Here is a 24,899-nt window from a genome sequence, read left to right as displayed (position 1 = left end):
AGCAGCTGAGCTTACCCACGTATTGATCGTGGGTAAAGTTTTATTCTGAGAAAGAGTGCCATTGCCTGTCGGCGTTGTGTGTACGAGTATACTTCATTACCCAGAAAGCCCTCTTTTTCCCGTTTACAACTGGGGTTTCGTGGAGCGAATTAATTTGTTTTCCATTCATTTCAATGGGAAATGTCCGCTCGAGTTACGAGAACCTCGTCATACGATCTCAGTCTCGGAACGGATTACGAGCGTATGTCGAGGTACCACTGTACACTAAAGGTGAGCACCGGCCAGTCACGGGATCCTGGTTTGTCTCCAAGCCAGTCCTACTAATTAGTATCCCTCCGCTTAGATAATTGGCCGATAAAAAACTGCTATGACCTCTCCCCCCCCCCTCCCCTCTAAGTATTGTGCCACAAAATAGCAGTGAGGAGAATTATGGGGGTTTATGAACCATGATGACGCTCAGCCAGAAGCACTAGGCTGCTATTATAATTTATTTGTCATAACGGTCTCCACAATGCCTTGAAACTTTGATATTTGCTTTATCAGTGCACACGGGGATAACTTTTGCAATAGGTTGACTATAAATATTTGTGATAACTTAGTGCAATAAAATCTATTAACCCTAATAAATAAATATCTATTTTTAATGTGGAAACAACATTTGGGTATTTCAATGGACTCAATTCAAAAATAGAATTTATAAGAAGATAATTATGTGTTGGTCCACCTGTGTGGAGTTTGCATGTTCTCCCCGGGCCTGTGTGGGTTTTTCCAGGTACTCTGGTTTCCTCCTACACTCCAAAGTCAGCTGGGATAGGATCCAGCACCCTGTGACCCTAGTGAGGATAATGTGGTTCAGAAAATGGATGAATGAATTAATATTTTGAATTATGTTCTCAAGGCAAGTTATGCATGGGGAAGGGTTTTCTGCTGAATGTTTTAATTGTAATTAGGGATTTGTTGCTCGTTATGAGTGATTAAAACTTTTTGAAATTAATTTTCTTAATCTATTGCTTAGAGTACAGATTTTTTTTTCTTATCATACGCCAAATGTTACCTAAAATTAGTTTTTAAAGTTTTGTTTTTAGGATTTAATATACTAATTTATTTCTTGAAATAAATATTTTGAGCTCATTTTCATCTTCAGGGGAAAAATAGGGATTTTTGTTCAGATAGATGGCTAAAAATCTATTTCGTCAAACTTGTATTTACTAGTATAAGATAGATAGATATAATATTCAGATTTTTTTTTTTAAATCGGATTAAAAGAAATGTATCAGAAGCCCTAAATATTCATTTTTATAGATCTAAAACAATGTGTATTTGATCTTTTTTTCTTAGTAAGGGAAAATGTCTATTAATAATTTGTTTTTCATTTCAAAAGGAAACAAAATATACTTTGTATTATGTTCAATATTAAAGTGGAAAACGGAAAATATATTTATTTATTTTTAGATTTAGATTTTAAAATCACAAAAGGAAAAAAATAGATTAAAAATGCAAATATATTTGATCTTTTTTTTCTTAGTAAGGGAAAATGTCGATTAATCATTTGTTTTTCATTTCAAAAGGAAACAAAATATACTTTTTATTATGTTCAATATTAAAGTGGAAAACAGAAAATATATTTATTTAATTTTAGATTTAGATTTTAAAATCACAATAAGAAAAAAATAGATTAAAAAATGCAAATATATTTGATCATTTTTTCTTAGTAAGGGAAAATGTCTATTAATCATTTCAAAAGGAAACAAAATATACTTTTTATTATGTTCAATATTAAAGTGGAAAACAGAAAATATTTTTAGATTTTAAAATCACAAAGAAGAAAAAAATAGATTAAAAAATGCAAATATATTTGATCTTTTTTTTCTTAGTAAGGGAAAATGTCTATTAATCATTTGGTTTTCATTTCAAAAGGAAACAAAATATACTTTTTATTATGTTCAATATTAAAGTGGAAAACAGAAAATATATTTATTTATTTTTAGATTTTTAAATCACAAAAAGAAAAAAATAGATTAAAAAATGCAAATATATGTATTCAAAAAGGGGAAAATCAGGAAATATAATATACATTTATAATCTTCATTTGAATTTGACCCAAAAACAAAGCAAAACATGATTTACTTTCTCGGGCCACACAAAATGATGCGTCGGGACATATTTGGCCCCCGGGCCGCCAATTTGACACCAGTGCATTAGAAGGTTCCATGCCACCTGGCAGGTCTCCAAACAACCTTGCCAGTTTTTACAATTAGTAGATGGTTTGCACATGCGGAACGCTCTGGTTATGAATGGGTGCATCCCTCATAGTCCCGCCTTTTCCGCTTCTTGGCGGACCAATCAGCAGTCGCCTTGAGCATGGATGGGACGTCACGTCAATTGCAGTCGTGTCGGGATTGGAATGTTACCGACTAACAAACGGAACAACTGAGCAGTCGGAAATTGGACCCGGGGAGTGAGGAATTCAATCTTTTTTTTTTTAGGGAATGTTTCCGAACCTACGCGTAGTGCGAGGTCAGCAATTCTCTATCGAGCGGAGAACTTGGTGCCGTTGGTGAGCTCTTTTTTTCCGCTTTCTATCAGCGCATCTCGATCGACGTGTGGATCTTGTCGTCGATAAGAAGAAGAGCAATGCCCGGATTCGTCAGGTTATCCTGGTGCCGCTGAACTGTTCCTCTCGTACTGCGATGCCTCTTTTCGTGTCTACCATGGAGTAAACCAGGGGGTAAAAAAAAGGGGGACAACCAGCACCGGATCACGCCGAGCCGTTCGGGTCGGAGCGCGGTGGCAGAGGTGAAAATGCTTTTACACTCTTGCTTAATGTGTTAGTCAGAGTTAGTCATCTGAGCTTTCCATCTGGGTGACCCTCGTGGACCCCTGCTGCTGTTTAGCCGGAGGGGGCGACTTCCCAGACGCACACTTTTCCATGTGAAAAGATCTGAATGAGGGAGTGGAGACGCACTGTGGAAGAGATTTTCGACTCATCTCGTCTTTTTCGGTGCTGCCGAGCCTTTTCGACATGCTGCAACTCAGGAGATGGGAGAATAATTGAATATACTTTTCAAATCGGCCACATGCGCTGTATCAATCGCTGCATTTGGGAACCGAATACTCAGAAAGGGGGTTGGGGATCCTTGGAGGAGGCAGCCGGAGGATGGAGCCGTGTTACCGGGTTTGCTGAGAGCCTAACTTCGGGACACTTTGCTGTTCTTATTCTGAAGCAATCGCATCTGTTCCCTGGACACATGCAGGCCAAAAAACGCTACCTGATCCTGCTTTCAGCCAGTGCTTGTCTGGCGCTTCTCTACCTCGGAGTTGTTCCGCTTCCAAGGGCGAGCAACCACCGGCATGAAAGCAGTCGCCACGGGCACCGGCCCGATCACCCATGGCCTCACTTCTCGGATCGTTTACACCCATTTGTGCCCTGGGACCAGACTGACACCGAGGAGTATAACCTGCACACATCGGTGAAGCATAACAGGGACGTGAACACGAGTGTTTACAAAGGCAAACGGTGCCGAATGGACTCCTGCTTTGACTTTTCCTTGTGTAAAAAGAACGGATTTAAAGTTTATGCGTACCCGCAGCAAAAGGGGGAGAAGATCTCCGAGAGTTATCAGAACATTTTGTCCATTATTGAGGGCTCTAAGTTTTACACTTCGGACCCCGGTCAGGCATGTTTGTTCGTGCTGAGTTTGGACACTCTTGACCGGGACCAGCTGTCCCCCCAGTATGTCCACAACCTGAAGACCAAGATTCAGAACTTGCCTCTGTGGAACGATGGCAGGAACCATCTTATATTTAATTTATATTCTGGGACGTGGCCGGACTATACGGAAGATCTGGGCTTTGACATCGGTCAGGCAATGCTGGCCAAGGCCAGTATCAGCACAGAAAATTTCAGACCTAACTTTGACGTTTCCATCCCACTTTTCTCCAAGGAGCACCCGAGGACTGGCGGAGACAGAGGTTACCTGAAATATAACTCTATCCCACCTTTTCGAAAGTACATGCTTGTCTTCAAAGGAAAGCGCTACCTGACCGGCATCGGTTCGGACACCAGGAATGCCTTATACCATGTCCACAATGCAGAGGATGTGGTACTGCTCACAACCTGTAAGCATGGCAAAGACTGGCAGAAGCACAAGGACGCACGCTGTGACAAGGACAACACAGAGTATGACAGGTAAACATAAGTTTAAATGTTATTTTCATCCAAACCATGAGCTATCAGTCATTTATAATAGGTATTTAAACTATTTTGTCTTCAAAAATATCCATTTTCTACTGGAACCCTTCAATTTTAAAACCTGTGTTTTGATTGATTGATAACCTCTCATGTAATTCTATAAATCTGTTGTCATGCTTACTTAAAGACTGAGTTTAATAGCCTGGAGTGTTGTAAATGTCACATATTACAAGTAATAGCACCACCATTGATTGTAATTATGAAGTACTTTAAAATTACTCCCAGGTTAATTAGCTTCCACGCCCCCACTTTTCTTTCTGGATCTCAGATTGAGCCAAACTATTTCAGTCCGTGTAACATGTAGTGTTGTCATGAAACTTTTTAGTGGTAATAAATCAGTCATAATGCGTTATTTAAGACCAAGACCCATCTTCTCAAGTCCTGCCCTAGGGTTAGTTGATTACCCCTAATTTTGGTGGGCTCTCACTTGTATACGTGATGATTCCCCTGCTATAATATAGTGCTTTTATATCCAAGGGTGGGTTTGTCTGTATTATAAAACACTCCCCTAGTATTTGGAACCTTGGTTTGATCTGCATTTATCAACCTGGGGATCCTCCGCCCTTTAAAGCCTAAATAAACTCAGGCATGTGATAACAGCACTTGTCGACGTCGTGCCTCGTGGGTGTGCACCTGCACCTGTACACACACGCGCTTTGTCAAGGTTAAGGGAAAACTCCAAGGATTGTTGTAAAAAGTCGCCTAGACATATTTTCATTAAGAACAAAAAAGCAAAGTCCTCTTCGGTTATGAAACCCAATCATGTGCTTTACATTGCATTTTCCAAAGAAATCTGAGTGAAATCATGTCATGAGTCAGGCGTAAACTGCAAGTAGTGAAAGTTGCAGGGCTGTGTTAACGCCCGCATTAAAGGGACAGCAGAAGCGGCCTGAACTGTAGATCGTTGCGCAAGATGCCAATGTGGTTCTTTGTGAGTTACAGGCATCTGAAACGTTCTTCAGATCTAAGTGAATGTGAAAGTCACACAATGGTGAGCCCATTTTTATGACGGTATTACAAGATCTCTGTGTTTGAATGGCAATTCATCAGGTAACAAAAATCATGTCCATACATGTTCCCCCTAGAAAGAATTGAGTCACATTTCCAACAAGCAAGACATTTTCCATGGTTCATAGTCGGAAAGGACACAAAATTAATGATTTATGAGCACTGAACAATCCATTTGTTGGAATTACAATAAGACACATTAAAAGCTAGGTGGAGTGATGCACTAGATCAGGGGTGGCCAAGCCCCTATCCAGTCTGTTTTCCATATCTCCCCCCACCAACACACCTGAATCATATAATCTGGATCAGTATCAAGCTTCTAGACAGCTTGCTGATGAGTTGATCATTTGATTCAGGTGTGGTAGAGGAGGGAGATATGGAAAACAGACTGGATAGGGGGTCTCGGGGACCGGACTTGGCCACCCCTGCACTAGATGATGTAACTTGATTGTCTAGAAAAAAATAAACATTAGATAAATGACACCTTGAAATTTGATCTGAACCCTAAAACCACTTATTCTTTACTGCTCTTAACACAAACCGCACAAGCGAGCACTTGTCCCTCGACACAGATTTTTTCTCTCTCAATGGCACCCTCCTCTTTGTCTTCTCTTTGGAAAGCCTTGGGGTTCATGTCACTTGGAAAAATATAAGGGATTACATAATATTTTACATGTTTCGGAATGCTCTGAAAAGGCTCATTCTATCGGTAAGTTTTAGGTCTTTCATCCTACGATTAGGGATGCATTAAGTTAAACTGATCTTTAAAGTTATTTGGCTGACTGCTGCTTTTCATCTCATTTCCTTTTCACTGTTGTTTCCACTCAACCCTATTTTTTTTCAATATAGCGATCACCCTATTTAAATTTAGTTCTTATAGTCCCTATTGTTTTTTTTCTTCTACTGCTTGTTTTTGATTTTCATACTTTTTTGGTATCATTTTATATTTTTCTAACTATTTTATACTGCTTTGGACTCTGTCTTTTGGTATCATTTAAGTTTATCTCATTTTATTTACCAGTAGTGATTGAAATTTGTAAGCATGTTGACGACTACTGAAGCAAGTTGCGCTGCCTATTTGGATTAAATTTATTGAACTCTACAGGGAGTATTGTGCCTACAGATACCTTCCATACAATTTCCAATTAAAAATTGTTAGAATAGTTTATTATCAAGCACAGCTTCTGGGTGGTGGTTCAGTGGTTTGAAGCCCCCCTATCGTTGTGATGGCCTGAGTTCAATTCCGATTTATGTGGGTTTTGTCAGGGAGGGCATCCAGTGTAAAACCCGTCCCATATCTATCATACAATCAATTATTTTGCAGTGGCCATCCCTGAGGAGATAAATTGAAAGTCAGTTTAACCATGACAGTTTCACAATGAACAAAGCAAGGTCCTGAAAGGCCTACTTGGAGGAAATAAATCAATCAACCAACCAGTAAATCAATCAATCAGAATGTGGACTAAACTCATTGAATTATACAGTGATTATTATTCCAACCCACCTGATGGTGTGTTGGCTCATTCACCTGACTTTGGTGTGGGTAGCCTGAGATCGATCCCTGCTCAGTGGCAGTGTGATTGAGTGCAAAATTGCTTGTGTCTTTGTGTGTGTGCCCTTTGACTGGCTGGTGATCAGTTTAGGATGAAGTCCGTCTGTCACGCGAATTCAGCTGGGAAAGACATCTCATGACCCTGACCAGGATTAGTGGTGTTAAAAATGAATGAAGGCTATCTCTGCTAAGATCTTCCATACAGCTATGTAGTTTTTTTAACGTGATTTTTCCACAGCGTCTCCTGAAAAGTGTATTGTTTGGTGTGAAAGCACTTAAAACATAAAGTGGATTAAACTTTAATAATTTATTTCTGGCACATACAAATAGATTGTACAGAGCCTTTATAGATAAGGGACGTTTGCAACGGATGATTGAGCGACATTATTGGAATTTCCTTTAGGTGCAGTAACCATGTTACCCATTGTGGCGTCCATGTTGTAGATTTCCTGCTTCCTTTGAATTAAATCAACCAAAGGTTTGTGTTTAAATCTAGTGTAAACTCATTTAGTTGTCATCCTCTCCATTACCAAAAGCCTGAAACAGCTCTCTTGACTAAATTGATTTGAGTGCATCCAACAGACTGAGGGTAAGTCGGCCAATGTCATGCAGAGATGCTGCCTTGCAGACTCAGGAATGTACACACGCGTTCAAACAGCTGTTAGTTGTTGGTGAGAGGCCTTGGACTGTATATGCACCTATATAGTTTACTGTGGTTTGATTCCTATTGCTGTAAAAAGACTGAGGGACATCTAGTACTCTGAACACATGGTGTGGCTTTAAAAGTTTCCAATCCTTTTTCATCCGCGCTAACGACACATGCATGTACATACAGGCAATGTGCCCTCTGACCTTTTGATATAAGCTGGAATGCTGTTTACCAAAAGCAAATCCAGCAGAAGGTCAGACTAGTGTGATCTGAAAATGCCGCAACCCTCAATGATTTTGCTTTCAGGTGAATTTTAGAAATCACAAAAATATTCACTCATAAATAGTCTGTCACACGCTCTCAAAATACAACCTGCTATCACATTCGTGCAAGTTTCTATTTTAACAGGTGGTTATAAATGAGTACAAGCGGTACTTTAACAACGGGTGGGTTAACGTAAAAATATTTCAAGTGTGACTGTGCTGGAAAAATGTAACGCAGGAATGGAATGGGAAAAATGTTATCCTGCCACCGCTCTTAAGTTGCTGATAATACATCCCGTCTGTTACAACTTGCATCTACTGCATCGGCATAGCATTCAAATTATTGTATGTCTCAAGGAATGGTAATTATATTAAACACTTTACATTGAAAGGTCTAGGGCAGTGATTCTTAACCTTTTGGAGTTACTGAAACCCGCCAGTTTCATATGCGCATTCACCGAACCCTTCTTTATTGTAAATTAAAACATGATTTCTTTTTCAAATTCAAGCCATATAAATTCCTCGCAACACTGATTGGCCAAGCAATGTCACGTGATCGTCTGCAGCCAGTGATGGTCAAGCAGGGAATGCTATCGTGTATAGACTTGATGGGTCAATGTGTCTTGACCTCCGTGGCAGAGGCTCCACTGAACCCTTGAGACCGACTCACCAAACCCCTAGGGTTTGATAGAACCCAGGTTTTTGACCACTGGTCTAGAGAGTTAGGCAGTAATCATGTGTCTACAAGTGTTCATTATTTATACAAGGGCATTTGTGCTTACTTCTCATTGGACATATTGGCCTACTTTAATCCCTTGTACACAGCTGTTTTGGGAATGTTATTCCACCTTTGTGCCTTTTTGCTCTCTGTAAACTGCTGAAAAACAGAGAAGTGCTAACTAAATGGCTTTAGATATAACAATGGTGCCTTTTTAATTCCTGAAAATGAGATGAACAAAACATTTACGATGCCCTGGATTGCCATTTAAAGTCACAAGTTAAAAAGAAGCAAGGCAGCACATTGGTAGGTACATTTTTTATCCTTGTTATTCCTTCTGGATTTAATTTGCTGTATGTAACACCTTGCCAAAAAAAAGATTTCTGACTAAATTAAATGCCTTGTACTTTTAACTTGGTTGAAAAAGTGGTGCACTTTTCATGCTTTAAAGCATTACAGGCTTGAATTCTATTTGTGTGACTTGAATGGTTGTTGCCATCAAGATCACACAAAGGACAAAAAAGTTAATTAAAATACTGATACCTAACATACATTGTTGGATGCATGTGCTGGAATAAACGCAATTGGTCCAGAAAAAAAGCACATTGAATTTGTTCTGTTAGATGACAATGACAGGACCAGTAACTGAATACTGCTTTTTTTTTACTACAGCGAATTCATCAGCAGAAATGTTCCTCCTATGAAAATCCTTTCCAAAATACATTTTTAATGCTCATCCCTTGTTGTGTTCCACTCAGCCATATCACTTTGCATGTCTGCACCTTTTCATCTCTATCCCTCTATTTGTCAAAACACTGAAAAAGAATGTTTAACTGGACGCATGCTGGCTTCTCGCCACATTTCTACCCATACTGCTTCCCAATGATGTGGTAGCATTTGACATTTTGCCTACACAACAGCAACCGGGGAGAGGCGGGAGTTGTGGTGGGCCAAGAAAAGGGAAGCAAGCAACATTTCCTTTTCGGCTTATCTCACTAAAACATGGCTTTGAGTGGGAAAATTGCGGCCACCTGAATGTCAGCACTGTGTTGCCTGATTGTAGTCTCCTTCTTGGAGATGTGGAGTGACGAACTAGAAGCAGACAATTAGGTTGGTATGTTTGTGCTTGGTAGGAGTCGGTGTCACTCTGTTTGGGCTCCCAATGTTTATTTTTTTTCTGTTGTCAGATTTAATAAATCATGAATATTTCATAATTGCCTGGTCTCCCGAAGATAACACATCACCTTGTGATGTAGAATGTTAATGATGCACCATATAATTAGTTTGAGTGGTGCTCATGCGGCCTAATTAGGACTCTTTGATATTGGGGTGTTTGCGTACAAAATCTGTAAGGCATTGGCTATAAAAAAGCCACTTACTAATTTTGTTTTATTTTACAATATAACGTTCATAGGTGCTTTTAAATCTGTGTAGTTCATGTTGTCATATTTAGTCTGTGCTAGGTCAATTTGTCATTCGGAAATTCATGAGATGTTCCTTACCTTCTTTTTCGTCTACGAACGTTGGTCTGGAACTAGCGCCCCCCTTCTTTGTTGTTTTTCGGTGGTGTTATTGCAATTTAATTTAAATGTATTGGCTATCGTTTTATCGCTCATGTTTGACACAACCTAAAATCAATCTCTGCAAGATTTTTTTTCCAGATCAAATAGCATTGAAAGTGGTTGCAAGTTGAAAAGATAGGCCTTGCACATTTAGACTATTTTTTTTGAAGAAAAGCTAACAATAAAGGAACCGTCGATTTAAAAAAAAAAAAAAAAAAAAAAAAAAAAAAGTTATTTCAAATTTTGAGGTTATTTTTACACCCAAATATCCTAATATCTCAAATTTGGTTCAAGTATTGTAATAAGCCTTTCCTTCAAAGGTTTTGAGTTAAAATTGTCTGGTTTATTAACCATGAAGTGAGTCAAGCTGTTTTCTCACTTATCAAAATGTATGGATTGAACAGAGTTTACAGTGCATGTTGATTTTGTCATCTTTTCCATTTTTGTGTATTCCTATCACTATGTTTGGGTCTTTGTCTTGACACATTGACCGTGTGAACAAGAGCATGTGTGTTTGAGTGCACCCTGGATGACTGGGGTCATAACCCCACTGTCTGTCCCCTTGCTTAGTGAGGAAGGGAAAGCCTCACTCGGTGACCCACATTCATTGAGGGATTACTAGTGCAGCCAAGCTGCCTCTGGCCTCAAAGGTGGTTGCGTCGGTGTTGTGGGGGTAAGAGTGGGAAAAAAAAATTGGGTGGATGTGAACTCTGCCCCCCCCTAGTCTGTGAAGTGGAAGACTTTATACTGCAGTCACTAGCTGATAGGGCTCTCCAGTTGAGAAGTTTGCCCCCCGCCATCCCAAAAACATATGATCTATGAAAGAGTTGGCTTTTCTCAGAAGTAACAATTTGCTGTTCCGATTCACTCTGGAGAATAAAATAGATGTTGCCTTTTGATTTGATTAATGATAAAAACAGAAGTTAAAACAGGAATTGGGAACAAGACATTAGCACATATCTCCAGGGCTGTCAGGAAATTCTTAAGGCAAATTATTTCATAAGAGACAGATGAAAATGTAAACTGTTTGTCCTGTCATGCTGATAACATGATACATTTTTGTAGGGTAACATGAAGAAGAGGAATAGTTGGAACAGTGCACGAAGGAAATAGGGTGAGTGAATAGTGATGATCAGAAAAGACAAGTGAAGGTCTCCCCATTAAAATCCCTCCCAGAGTGGGATTAAAAGACATGAATGCTTTCTGCATGGTTGGTGAGTGAAATGAGCTCTGAGTTGCACCGTCTGTCTTTATCTCCTCCTTTTAGAAAGACCGAATTAAAATGTCGGTGTCTCTTTATGGAAGAGGGGGATGCTGAGCAGGGGGAACACAGCTCAAAGTTCATATTCTGTTTACTTTCTATCTGTAATGGCTACAATCTAAGTACTTAGCCCTATGTGTCCACTTTTGTTTGACTGGCGGATAGAATGTATTGAAAGTGAATGAATGAACAAAGCATTCATTTCCTGAACCGCTTAGACACACATGGGTTGCGGGGGTGCTGGAGCCTTTCAAAGCTAACTACAGGCTCCTGGGAGGAAATGGGAGTACCTGGGGGAAACCCAAACAAGCCAGGGAAGAACATGCAAACTCCACACAGTGAGGACCGATCTGAAATCGGATCGTCGAACCGAGAACTGTGAGAGGCTGACACGCTAACCACTTGGTCATCAGGCTGCCATAAACAAAGTAAATAAAAAGAAAAATAACAAGGACCTTCATCAATACACTCTTAGGTAGTTTCTATGTCTGGTCATTTTGGCACACCTTTGCTCATTGTTTTTGTTCTTGTTAAGGGTGAGTATAGGTAAAAGATTTGCAGCCTCATTCATTGTTATTTTCTGAACTGCTTTATCCTCACTAGGGTTGTAGGGGTGCTGGAGCCTATTCTAGCTGACTTCGGGCACGAGGCGGGGGACACCCTGAATTAGTGGCCAGCCAATCGCAGGGCACGAGGAGACAAACAACTATTCACGCTCACACTCGTACCTAGGGGCAATTTACATTGACCAACCAGCCTACCAAATTGCCCAGAAAAACTCACGCAGGTCCGGAGAGAACATGCAAACTCCACACAGGTGGACCGACCTGGATTTGAACCCAAGAAACCAGAACTGCGAGGCCGACATGCTTACCCCCTGGTCAGATTTGCAGCCTCCACTTTCAAAATTTAATTTTAAGGTACCTGTCGATCTGACACTACAGAAATACTTTAATCTGTACTACATTACTGCAGTGAAGATGTTTATGAGAGTATGAGAGACAAGATGGTGCTGTAGTAGTTTTTATGGAAACACCTAGAATAACATTAGGAAGGTCACAGGTCTTCGAAATGGCTTGGTAAAGCCAATTTAGTTCTTCCACACCAGACTCAACCATGCCATTGACAACCTTAATTTAGGCACTGTAGGCGCTAGGGCACATCAGATTCAAAATCCCTGCTATTCTGTGTGTACTGATTTCTCCCAAAATAAGTTAGTCTTTTCTAAACTTCAGTTTGGCTACCTTAGCATATAGGAATATATCAGCAATCTGTGTTGTCAGTCAGCCAGCTCTCCTGAGATGAGGGGGCATGTGGCAAGAGAAACTGGCCAGATGCTTGCATAACAAGGACTTATAAGAATTCACTTGCCTTCCATTTCAAATCGACATGTTTACAGAGCTGTTTGGCTTGTACAGGTGATATTAAAGTAATCAAAAACTTGGTAGAACCTCAATCTCAAGTACAACAAAGTACTAGATACATACTCATTTTGTACATCCTCTCAAAATTAGAAATCGTCATGAAAATATCCCAACATGTTTCAAAATAATATTTATCTCTGTTAATTGAGGAGGCTTACTTAAGACTTTATCTTTACCAATATGAAGCTCCATCTCTGTGTTTATCTGTGTCAATGGTTAAGATCAGCAGGTTCCAGGTGCTTGCTTTGTTTTTTTGGTCCTCAGAAATGGCCTGCTACATGCCCAAAATTCTATCAGTTTGTATTTTTGAGTCCATTTCAATTACATTGTTTATCATGGGGTAAAAAAAATATATATATAAAATCATCACACAGAACATATCACTAATACTATCTCAAGGACAACTACTGCTGTGCTCAAATATAGGTTCTCCAGCAGTAGAGGATGCCCATTGCCTGTGGCAATCCAGCTCTGGTACTACATCTTTCAAAAAGGATGTTTTCAGACATACCTATAGATACATATTTCCTTAATACAGTGAAACCTCTGCCTAAACAGTTGCGCTAAATGCATAAGCAAAAAGGGTACATTTGTGAAGGGTCACAACTGCTCCTTGGGGTTTGTCCTTCTTCGTGAGTCACTGCCATTTTGAGGCACCTGACCAGAGTTATCTCCTCAAAAAGAAGCAGTCGGCAGAGTTGAGGCAAAAGCGAACTCAGAACTATACAAAAAAAAGTTCTACAACTGCCTTCAAAATCTAACACCTGACATGCCCTTCTATTTAAACCCGTGATTCCTTTGGGCTTTGCAATTGCACCACAGGAAAAAAGGGTGTGAATACGTTTGTTTATGATACTACAAAATGGTAGCTTTTATGGGCTGAGAGCTGTTCGGCATACATTTACTAAAAGCAACATCAAAAGCAACGGATCTTGCACGCTAGTTTACATGTTGTCCCCACTATTTCTAACCACCTTAAGAGTGAAAACTAACACATGACCCTGTTTCAGGCATTCGTATTAAAATAGTCATTTGCAGTAGAGTGTAATCTCAGTCAAGGTAACAGGGACCCTGGAAGGGGATGGTGAAGGTGTGAAGTTGAAGTAGGCAGTACCTTAAAAAAGCATTATGTCACTGAATAATATGTCCACAGCTCAATGTTTAGGGGCCAGGGCTTGAATGAGTGAAAGAAGGCTTTGTTAAAACAGATCTGGCTTCCTGGCAGGCTGATGGAATTGTTCCATTTTCCCCACTGGTTTACCGTGCTTTATGGCTCTGTTTGACTTCCACTCTCTGGGTGTAAATGTTGCAATGGGGCCCTTTTGTTCTGAAGTTTACTCTCTTCCTGAGGAAACACTTGTGCCTTGTTGACATCGGAGTCCTCACCATATGGCCCACTGTCAGTCCCTCATGTTTAGCCCACTCCATCCGTGACTTTGGCTGCTGTAGCTCCTATTTCCCTTTTAGCCATTTGCTTCTGTGGCCCATGTAGATTGCTGCCAACAATACCTTCTATCATATTGTCAGCCACTAAACTAGCCTCTAATTTGGCAGATTTCCTCACACTTCATGGATCAATAGCTAAGTCAAAATAAACAAGAGAGGGCAAAGGTTTGGGCAGAGAATGCATCTGAAAGCATGGTTGCATGATTGACCCTAAAGAGGAAGAAACTTGTCATCTTGGTTTTCCCAGTTGCTTTGCAGCTTGCTTGATGGTTCACTTTCACGCTATTTATTCATGAGTTTGATGGGGTCTCCTTTTCAGAATGCACAGAAGGGATATGTGCTCATTTTAGGCTTGGGGACAAAGTGTATCCAGTGGTGGTAGCTGGATATAATAAATTTACACCCATACTCCTCATGGGTTAATTCCGCTTTCCTATTTGCTTAGCTCACAATTTTACCTCAACATCATGGATACACAGCCAAAAAGTGCCCAGACAAACAAAGTCTATATATTGGACATGAATAAAAAATCCCATAAAAAGCTTTTAAAGAACCTACTTTTTTTAAACAGTGTCTACATGATTTCATGACATCATAGATGGAAACATTGTGAGACTATGAGTCATTTCCACTGCAGTTTGATAGTCGAGGGCATTTCTTTCCCCACTGGTTCACTGGTTTGTTAGTCCATCTTAATGTCTTGAATCTAATAGATCCTTAATGGATGGTTTGGTCTGCATGTGTATCTGGCTGAAAGGCTAAATTTCTTTTTGTTCAATTGATATGTAGTCCTGAAGAACAACCAACTACATGTTATTTTTTAAACTTGTTGATTTGTTCATGCAGTGTTGGAGCCAGCTTGTAATAAGAGTTATTGCCAACTGATGTGCAACACTGTTGTTTGGGCTTGGCCGATGCTCGCGTTCCTTTGAGTGCCTTTCTTTTATTTTGATTTAGTTATTTTTATGTGGGTGCGGTGGCGCACTATATTCCCGGATAATGTGGTTTTAAAGAGTTTTCCTCTTGCCTTTGACAAAAAATCAGACAGGCAAAGTTGAAAAGATGCAATTTTCAAATCGAGATGCTTTGTAGTATCTCAAGGATGTGTTGTCTAAACACCCAGTTACCTGAATGACGCAAAAGCAACACTTATGTTCAAATGACAAAGATATTCAAATAAATTTCAGAAATTCAATTACTGTGCCACAGTGAAGGTCTGAAAAATTGGCTTTAGGAGGATTTTAAAATCTTTTATGTCTTCACGTCAAAAGTTGTAATAATTATTTTTTCTTGGAAAGTGACAGGGCTAGAATTTTCTGCAAAGTTTACACCAAAACAAGGCTAAACAACTATCTGGTTTCTTCAAGTCTGGGATAAGTTGTTGTTGTTATTAAAGAAGCCCGTTAAATTTGAATATTTACTATTTACAGAATATCAAAAGGTTTAAAAATGACACTTTCATTATGGCTTATGTCCCATTTTCGATTTAAACAGTATCCTTACCATATTCTTTGGAGGTACAGATTTCTCCATCAATGCAGGATCATCTACCTAGAGCTCTATTTTTTAACACTCCAGCAGGAAATGTTACGCAAGTGTGTTTCCATGCCAATTCAACCCACACTCCACGTTTTGGATTGTTTTCACACATGGACACCAGTTTCTCCCATCAAGCAGAGGACAAGCGTTATAGACAAATGGTCTGGTGTTACGCTGACTTTAAGGAGAGGTGATGATGCCTGCTAAATGGTGTGTACGTGCCAATTACCCGCACACATTGGAGAGGTCCTGCTTGCCTACTTGTTTATGTTCTCAGAATTACCAAAACCTGGTTGCTCATTTGTACTGACTGGCACTAGTCTGAATGTATCTGGTGTGCAAAAATAGCGTTGTCATCTCTGTTAAATGCATTTCATTTTGTTAGAGCTTTGGTCAAAAGTCATGCATAAATTCCATTTGTATATAGTATAACTAATGACAGATGAGTAATTTTGGAGACATTTATAAGGATATTTTCATTACTTTTTTTCGTAGATGTAAACAAATCTCTACAAATGAGAACATAATGGGAATGACTACTCTTGTGCAAACTATTCAGCTTTGAATGTGCTCGTATTAGGATGGTACATAATTGCATGAGCACTAGAGCACGGTGTTGTTACTGTTCCCAGTAATTATATTTGTGAAAGCTGTCTTTACTTGGTATTCTGCCCAGTTCTCCTGATTGTATGCCACCTGGTTACCTGAACACTGTCTTTACTCAGGATGTGATAAAGTATTTTTTTGACCCTCCAATTGGATGAAAAAACATTTCCTAGTTATTCATGTTGAGTATCTTTTGGAATATGTTGTTATCCTTTTATTTAAAAAGAAATGTAACTTGGGAAACTACTTATTTCAACCAGCCATGGTGGTAAGACGAGTGGAATAAGTGAGTTTATAAACTAAACCGCTTCCCGAATGTCACAGGGTTTATGTCTTCAGTGGTTTGCTGCACGTGTTGAATGTCATTCCCTTATATTGAGGTAAAAGTTCAAGTCCGCCAGAGATTCTAATGTGTGTGTGTGTGTGTGTGTGTGTGTGTGTGTGTATTTGCGTGTGTTTGTACGTGCATGGTTGTGTGTGTGAAAAAGTGTTTTCTATTTGTTCGTCTGCGGTTTCAAAAGTATGTGGTGACTTTGGGGTAATTGCTGCATAGCTCACTATCAATGCTGATAACCCTGTGGGTTTACGACTCTTCAGGGAAATTGGTAAAATGTTTTGCAAATTCCTTTTAATAAATACGCGATTGGCTTGAGTTATGTTCCCAAGTATTTAGAATTTAGCTTTTGGGTATTCAGGATTGTTTTGTCTGCTGAGTGTTTACACTGTAGCTTGCAAGAGGACAGACAGAAATCTAGACACGTATATGTTAAGTTTACTCTGCAGTCTGAGTGATTTGCGTGCACGCGTGATGCAAAGCTAGTGTCTGTCTCCTTTTACAAAGAGGGACTGATTCAGTAATGTAGCAGTCTTTTTGTCCTCCTCATTCAGAGTTCTCCGCGCTAAGCCTTGTGGTAACCAGCATCTCCCTCGCTGTCAACACATGACTAAAATCATCCTCTGCATACTCAGCAGCATGTTGTTTGGTCAAAAACCGTCTTGAACCCCAAGTGCGGCCACTCATGTGAAACATGCAGAAGCTAAAGAACATAAATAATCTATCAGCACGCAGGAGTTTTAATCGTGTATTTTTTTAGGGGTACTCGTAGCAGTCAGAATGACTACACACACATTATCCATGCAACCATGGCAGTCCTTAGCAGTGCTCCTATGCAGGATTGTGGAATATATTTGCTTATCAGCTAGAAGACATCAGGTTCTTTTTTGAGTGAGTGTGACGTGAAGTTACTCATGTGCAGCGCAGAGGCGATTCATTATTGAATATATTGCATTTAATGTAGAGCATGGAGTGAGACCAAATGAGCCTTAAAGCCTGTGGTGTTTCTTTCTGGATGCTGATAAGCTTTTGGGAAAGGCCACACAGACTATTTCTTAAAACAAAGCAAAAACAAAAAAAGAATTTAAAAAAAGTAAGAAAAAAGTTTTAAAAAATCTGAGACTTTGCCTACTTTGCTGGAGCTTCATTGAAGTTGCTTCACAGGTGGGCCTATTCAATCTTAAATCATTAACCTTAAATAAATGAGAACTCCTCCACCTGCAAAATATTATTACTCCTGAATCCTTTTTTCTTGTCGGATTTATTATTAGAAGACAAATTATTATTATTATATTTATTATTTATAATAATAATATCATTCTATTGTCTTGGAACCGTGGCCTGGCAACCAAGTGGGTAGCGTGTCAGCCTCAAAGTTCTGGGGTTTAGGGTTTGATCCCAGGTCGGTCCTTCCTGTGTGTAGTTTGATTGTTCTCCCTGGCGCTGCGTGGTTTTTTTTTCCAGGTACTCCGGTTTCTTCCCACATTCCATAAACATGCATGGTAGGCTGGTTGAACACTCTAAATTGCCCCTAGGTATAAGTGTGAGTGTGAATGTTTGTCTGTCTCCTTGTGCCTTGCGATGGACTGGCCACCGTTTCAGGGTGTTCCCGCCTCGTGCCCGCAGTTAGCTGGGATATGATCCAGCACCCTCCGTTACCTTTGTGAGGATAATGAAAATGATTGATTAATTGTTCGGGACCGCCTGTTATCAAAGCGGTTGGTATCTGTTCTGGTCCGACAACGTGAAGTGATGGAATGGCACAGATCATGAAACAATACCCTTGGGATTCTGGTACAGTCATTCAATGGTTACTCTTAATTGAATGACTCTTGTAGTTTTCAATGCGTAGACTTTGTTTTGTTAAGTATTTTAATTTGTGTCATAATTTGCCAGATTTCTCAAGCTCCTCTTCACTTTTCATTAACTATATACTGTATGTACATGTTACAGTACCGTATTAGAATAAAATATTTTAGCATTACACAAACTTTTGACTTTTATGTTATGCTAAGTTTTTAGTACTACAAAACAGTAAATTTTATTTGTATTTTACTGTAGAATTTGTTATGGCTACCACAACGCATGACCGATCATTACTGACGTCTTTGGGATGGAGAATTCATATTGTTGGTACATTTGGCCAGTATTAGTGTCCTTTGACCTCACAAATGTTGGATGGATGGGGGAATACTCCCACAGGCATACTTTAAATTCTTTTAGATTGTTTTCCCCGCCGAATAAAAGCTTTTGAAAAAACAAGGGGCCAGCTCATAGTATCCCTTTGATTTCCTGTGGTTGCTTGATATATTCTAATCTATTTGAAGCCAAAAATATCTTTTGTGTTTCAAAAACTGAAGAATATTTGATTTCCGCGGTTTTGGCACAATTAAGCGCTACAGTATGATTTCAGTAACAATCAGGGTAACACACTCTGGAGGAAGAGACAGAATCTTTTGCGAGAAAGAAGAAAAATAAGGACTTCCAACTTTAAAACTGGAGAAAATAACCATTGTGTTAACAGCGCTCTATAAATTTACACCTTAACAACTTGAGTATATCATTTACACATTTCCTCCGGCAAATCCTTTGCCACATGCGCATCACATCTTGGAGTGTGTTGTTTGTCTGACTGTTTGACTTATGTGATAACTATGCTGTTAATGATTCTCTTCTAACCTTATCAAGGCTATGCATGTCAAACTGTCACTCCTTATCAGTCTGACACTGTGGATGTGTGCACAACTATATGCAAAAATACCATTGCCACAGAGAGAAAATATTGCCTGCAAAGGTCTTCTTGTATTGCACAGCTGCTTTGTTTTGGTTGCTCGAATACAGCCAGCTACCCACAATAGTTTGCAGATGTTTACATCTTACACAGTCGTAGTGACATTTATTAGTTCATGGAAATTCATGCACTGGTACAGACATGTTTTTGTGCTGAATTATAAGGGCTCCATGACCCTGAATGCAATTCACTGAAAATATTCAACTCTATGTAATAGCGACATTAATTTTTCGTCCTTTGAGATGAATGTCAAAATCTTCACGCACTGCTGTATTATTTTTCTACCTGTTCTTAAAACAATGCCTAAAAACAGTCCATCTCTAAAAAGAACCTATTCTTTGTGCATTAGCCTTTTTTCAATTTCCTGCAAAACTATGAATCAGTGCGTTCTTGGGGATGTGAGTTGTCGCATCATATGAATGAATGTTTACAGGAAAGTTAATGTAAAATTAAAGAATAATTGAACAAAATAAATGGAGCCCCAATGTGTTTGGGTGGTTTGTTGGATTGGTAGATAGGGGCAAAAGTTGGGGTATTGTCATTTTATTTTTCTGTCCTGTACAGACATACAGCGTGTATCTTCATCCGTCATGTTCTTCTACTTTTTAACTGAAAGTTTGATGGACATTGGTGGACAACAATTATATAAGAGGGAAGGAAGGTGCTTCATGGTTTGAAAAATTGAATGGCTCTAATGGTTATGTGGTGACCTGATGGAAGAACATTTGTGGCAGCAATTTAGCACATGGCTGCTTCCACTGTAGGGGTTATTGTCACGCATGGCTGCGACCGTACCGACCCCTTCTTGTGTTTTCAGGCTGACCGGCTCTGCTGTAAACTCACTCACTTCCAACAATAGAGCACAAAATGAGACACAGCAGGGTCGGGATGCAGACACGGGGGGCAACACAGTAGGAAATTGTGGAAAGCAGGAATTAACAGGGTGACAAAGTGAGTTGAGGCCAGAAAGTGATAAACTGAGTGTTGTGTTCACAATTTGCTCAGCAATAGACTGATGGACACACACTGTGGTTATACTGTATTTGTAACCCAAATGTAAACAGTTGAGTTGAGGGTCGAGGATTAATTATTTGCCCCTTAGGAGTTTATGGAATCAAGCTGGAATAGGTTTGGGTTACCAACAGGTTGTTGTGCATAACATAACACAAACATGGATTTCGTGAACCCTGTAAAATCAGAAAGACTCATTCCACTCCTGTGTAGAACATATGGGCACTAAATGGGGGGACTATGAGGGCATATAAATATGTATGTACTGTATACATTATATATACAGTTTTAACAGTTTTTGCTTAAAGCCACAGCACAAGGCAGCTGTACACAATGAGGTTAACACTTAACCACTGTGTATGTCCAGACGTTATTCTCTCCAAACATTCAACTTGATAACCATCCATAAGTAAAAGTTCCATAACGGAAAGAAATTTTTCGAAGATGCCAGATGTAGCCCGTTCAAATATTACTCAAAACATTAACATCATATTTTTTCTTTTAACATTTCCTGAGGGGATAAATTAAGATTGCATGGGTTGTACATTTGTGCACTTTCCCACAGAAGCTAAAGATGGACCGGATGGTTTAGTAGACAACGTTAACAGGATGTAACTAATAAACAGCAACCCTTGTTTAAATTCCCGCCGGTTGTAAAGTACAAAGAATGAATTTCTCAGATTTGGTGGATCAAGGACCTAATCTGATATTAAAAACATCTGATCAGAATGTAGGTGAATAGTTTCAAATATTCAGATTTTTACAAGAATCCCAATAGTTTCATTGATCTATTTATTTTTAATTCAGATGAACTAATCATTTTTCACCCTAAGCTTCATTTATAAGTTAAACTAGTGACCTTATTCTATTTATAATACTAGAACATAATCAAGGTTTACCATTTTAACTACCTTAGTCTTCAGACTAGAGGTGCATTTAGGGCTTTTATCCGTCTATTAACATAAGATCCTTAGGCGGCATGTGCGAATAGTGTGGCTGAATCAGTGCCAGGGAAACATTAGTTTGAGGGGAAAACCGAGGTGTGGACTTTGGCCTTATTGTTCACCATTTCAAAGGATGTCCGCAGAGAAAGGAAATGAAGGGTGTGGAGGGATGGCGTGACCAGACAGCCCGAGTATGGAGCAGCCTGGTAAAGGCAAAACCTGCCATATCAAGAACCTGACCCCAAGACCGAGTCAAAGCACCCTCATATAAATTAGTTATAGATGTCACTACCATTGTCCGGAATCTGTCTCGTCACATTTCTGGCACAGGGCTGGTGGCTAAATGCCCCAAATCTAAAGATAAGTGTTATTCCTACATATCCCTTCCATCTCATTAAGTATAGCTGGCAGCTTCCAAGAGAGAAAGGAATTGAAAAATAAGAACGTGTGGTGGGCCCCCTCCCCTCCAAACCCTCCAACTAATTTTCCCCGGCAAACACAATCCCTTTTGCCTTAGTAACCTCCCGGCTTTTCCCAGTGCCAACCCCTTTCGTTGGCCCATCACTCACTGCTCCGGAAAATCTGAATCTCTTCAGTCAGGGATCAAAGCTCAGAGCTCAGCCAAGCCACCGTGTGAGAAGTCACATTCTTGGGCTGATCTGTAGCAACCTGCCATGCAGTTTGACAGCAGAAAAATTCTGCAACTGTTTGTCCGAGAGAAAATGTTTCATTCGGTGTCTTTTTGACACAATTTGCATTCACCATTTTGGCGATTTGTTCTTTTTCCAATGTTCATAAATACAGAGGCCAAAAATTTGAATGGATGAAGGAGATCAATCTGAGATTATTTTGAATGGGATCACTAAGGTGTTTGGAGGGGCTTGCAGTTGCTTATAAAGACTGAATTCACATCCTGTATGGAAAAAAAGCATTGCTTTCCAGAAATTCTTCGCATGGAAATTTGAATGAAAATGTGATTCATTTTGTGGTATTTTTTAAAAGATGTTTTAATACAAGACAGATGTCGGAAAAAATAACAATGCGCGTAGTTAAAAGTGAAACCGCTCTATAAATCTTCTGCCTTCATTTTGTTAAATGGCTGTTAAGTTCAGTTATTGATTGGACAGTAGACAACCAATATCTCAGTAAAATGCACTCATTCTTTCAATATGAGTGTGGCTGATGCGTAAGTATATATTGATTAATACATGTCTGTGTTTTTTGCTGAATTTGTTTATAGATTAAAATGTTTATCACTTTTCCTCATTTTGTCTTTTTAATCTGAAATGTAAAAGACAAACAAACGAAATGAAAGGACAAATGAGATGAGTGAGCAGGAAGATGCCGTGAAATAGGCATTTACAACTCAAAAGTCTCCTGGTTAAATAATCAGTTAGAATTTTCCTAATTGAAAAAAGGGAGGTTATTTCTCCATTTACTGTACGTTATACTCTACATTTTAAAGGGACTATGTATGGATGTATGTATCTGTTTGTCTGTGTGTGTGTGTATATATACACATATACATATTTATATACATATATACATACACACTGACATTCTTTGTAATACTAATGCAAGTCAGTCATAAAAGGGCCAAGTCACATGTATGGTCATGTCCTACTGGTCTCAATTTTGAGCCCATCATCGTCAATTATGACTTGCTTGCTTGCAGGGACACCACACAGTTTTTGTTTTTCACTTCTAATTCCTGTTCATTTTTAGTCCACCATTACCTGATTTTTACAAAGTGTATTGTTTTTTGCATCCTGTTTCTTCCTTGTGCTAAATTAAGGCTTATTTGGCTCTGTGGGTTTGTCCCTGTTTACCTTGCTCACCGCCAGATTTCGGAAACGATTTAAAGACCACCGAAAATTAACACTGTAGAGCTTGAGCATTTGTATCATTGGCCTTATTGAACCCCGTCCTTCATTGCACCACATGGTCAGGTGTTGATTAGCTCAGAAATCATGCTGTTTTTCATGCCGTTTTTGCTCACAAGTGCATATTGTGTTTTCAGGCTATTTTTAGTGAGAAGTGAGACTTGTTAATATGGTATAATGTAACTACAGACTCAGGAAGTCAATATGGGCAGTGTGGAATGTTCTATTTATTCAAAGTATCTATTGGCTTGTTGAGCTGTTCTGCTTACTGAAATGATACGTTGCTCAGTAATAGTAAGATGAATCACTTGTTTACATATTTTTACTTTGTAAAAGTATAGTTGTATGTTTGACAGCGTACCTCTAGTTCTGTCTGTTCTTTTTTTTTATAGTATATACATATCAAGCACATTTTATAATAAATTATTTTTTCTCAATGTATCTTGAAGACATACATACAGATATAAATACATACAACACCCTCTGACTTCCCTACCGGCAGAGGTGACTAATTTGCTACCATATATTCAAATGTACTCCCTTGGCTGCATTCACACCACAGGGCATAATGCCCAGGTTTTGTTCATTCAGATAATTTTTTGTAGCCGTTTACAGAGCTGCCATCCTCCGTCGACCCCATTTCAGGAGTACCCTTGTCCCATTTCCGGAGTTTTATGTTTTCTTCAGGAGTGAATGCGATACGCGCAATCGATATAAAATGTAAAAAAAACAGAAACAAAAAAACTGACAATTTAAATCAAACTTTTTAACATGATTTTACATTAATTGAAATATTGTTTGTGAAAACTATTGAAAATGTACAGCATAAAGAAAATAAGTTTAAAAACTGAACAAAGTCTAATTTGTCGATCATTTATTGGCAAATTCAAATTTCCACATCATTAACAGCTTTTCAGCTTGTATCTTACCCGCACTTGCATAATGTGCAAATGTCGGTCCTTTCGGAGACGGCTTGATCATGGGATATTTTGTCGAATACGAACAGATAAACTTCTGCGAGTGTCTGGGTTTCTTATTAGAAGTTTTTTCCAAATTGCTATCCATTTTGCCTGAGCAGGCGTTTCATAAGACTTACCAGTGCTGTGTACCTCTACTTCCTTTAGAACAGTGGTTCCCAAACTGGGGGGCGCGCCCCCCTAGGGAGGCGTAAAGAGAATTCAAGGGGGGCGTGAAGTCATCTGCTAAAAAAATGTTTAAATAGATTATAAGAATAATAAAATCAAAGAACAAATATCTGCCATTAAATACATGCAAAATATGATTATAGCAGTCACTCCAACTTCTATTAACAGAGATCTGTTTTCCTGAATAATGCTAAGAAATAAATGCAATAAAATAAAATAAGTTCACATGAGCAAAAGAGGAAGTGGGAGGGGGGGCTTGGGGTCTACTGGAAGCAAGAAGGGGGGCGTCAGGTAAGATAGTTTGGGAACCACTGCTTTAGAACAACCCTAGAAATGATAAGATTTGTTTCAAACCAAAAGACTGGTGCTTTAGTCAGCCTTAATAATACTTACTTCCGTTATGAAGAAAAAAAAGTTAAAGTGATAGAGGCTACCTATGCAATTGATTGCCACACTGAAGTCGCACAAGACAAATCATTCATCAGAACTTGTAACTCGGATGATTCACAAT

The 24,899-nt window shown here is 39.2% G+C and overlaps 1 protein-coding gene across 2 annotated transcripts in view; it reads left to right on the top strand.

Moving 5' to 3' along the window:
• Positions 1–2,291: 2,291 nt before the first annotated feature.
• Positions 2,292–24,899, top strand: part of ext1b (exostosin glycosyltransferase 1b) — a 100,622-nt gene continuing 78,014 nt past the window's right edge. The window contains exons 1-2 of one of the 2 annotated variants that reach the window (XM_077590321.1): positions 2,292–2,796; positions 2,895–4,189. In XM_077590321.1, the coding sequence (XP_077446447.1) occupies positions 2,946–4,189 (1,244 nt within the window). In that variant the 5' untranslated portion in view covers positions 2,292–2,796; positions 2,895–2,945. Of the gene's footprint in view, positions 4,190–24,899 lie in introns of both variants that reach the window. The other variant, XM_077590320.1, reaches the window with a different exon arrangement.

Source organism: Stigmatopora argus, chromosome 21 (genome assembly GCF_051989625.1).
Source record: "Stigmatopora argus isolate UIUO_Sarg chromosome 21, RoL_Sarg_1.0, whole genome shotgun sequence".
Classification (NCBI taxonomy): domain Eukaryota; kingdom Metazoa; phylum Chordata; class Actinopteri; order Syngnathiformes; family Syngnathidae; genus Stigmatopora; species Stigmatopora argus.
The sequence above is the reverse complement of the archived record's forward strand: the minus strand, read 5'-3'. Positions and strand labels throughout refer to the sequence as shown.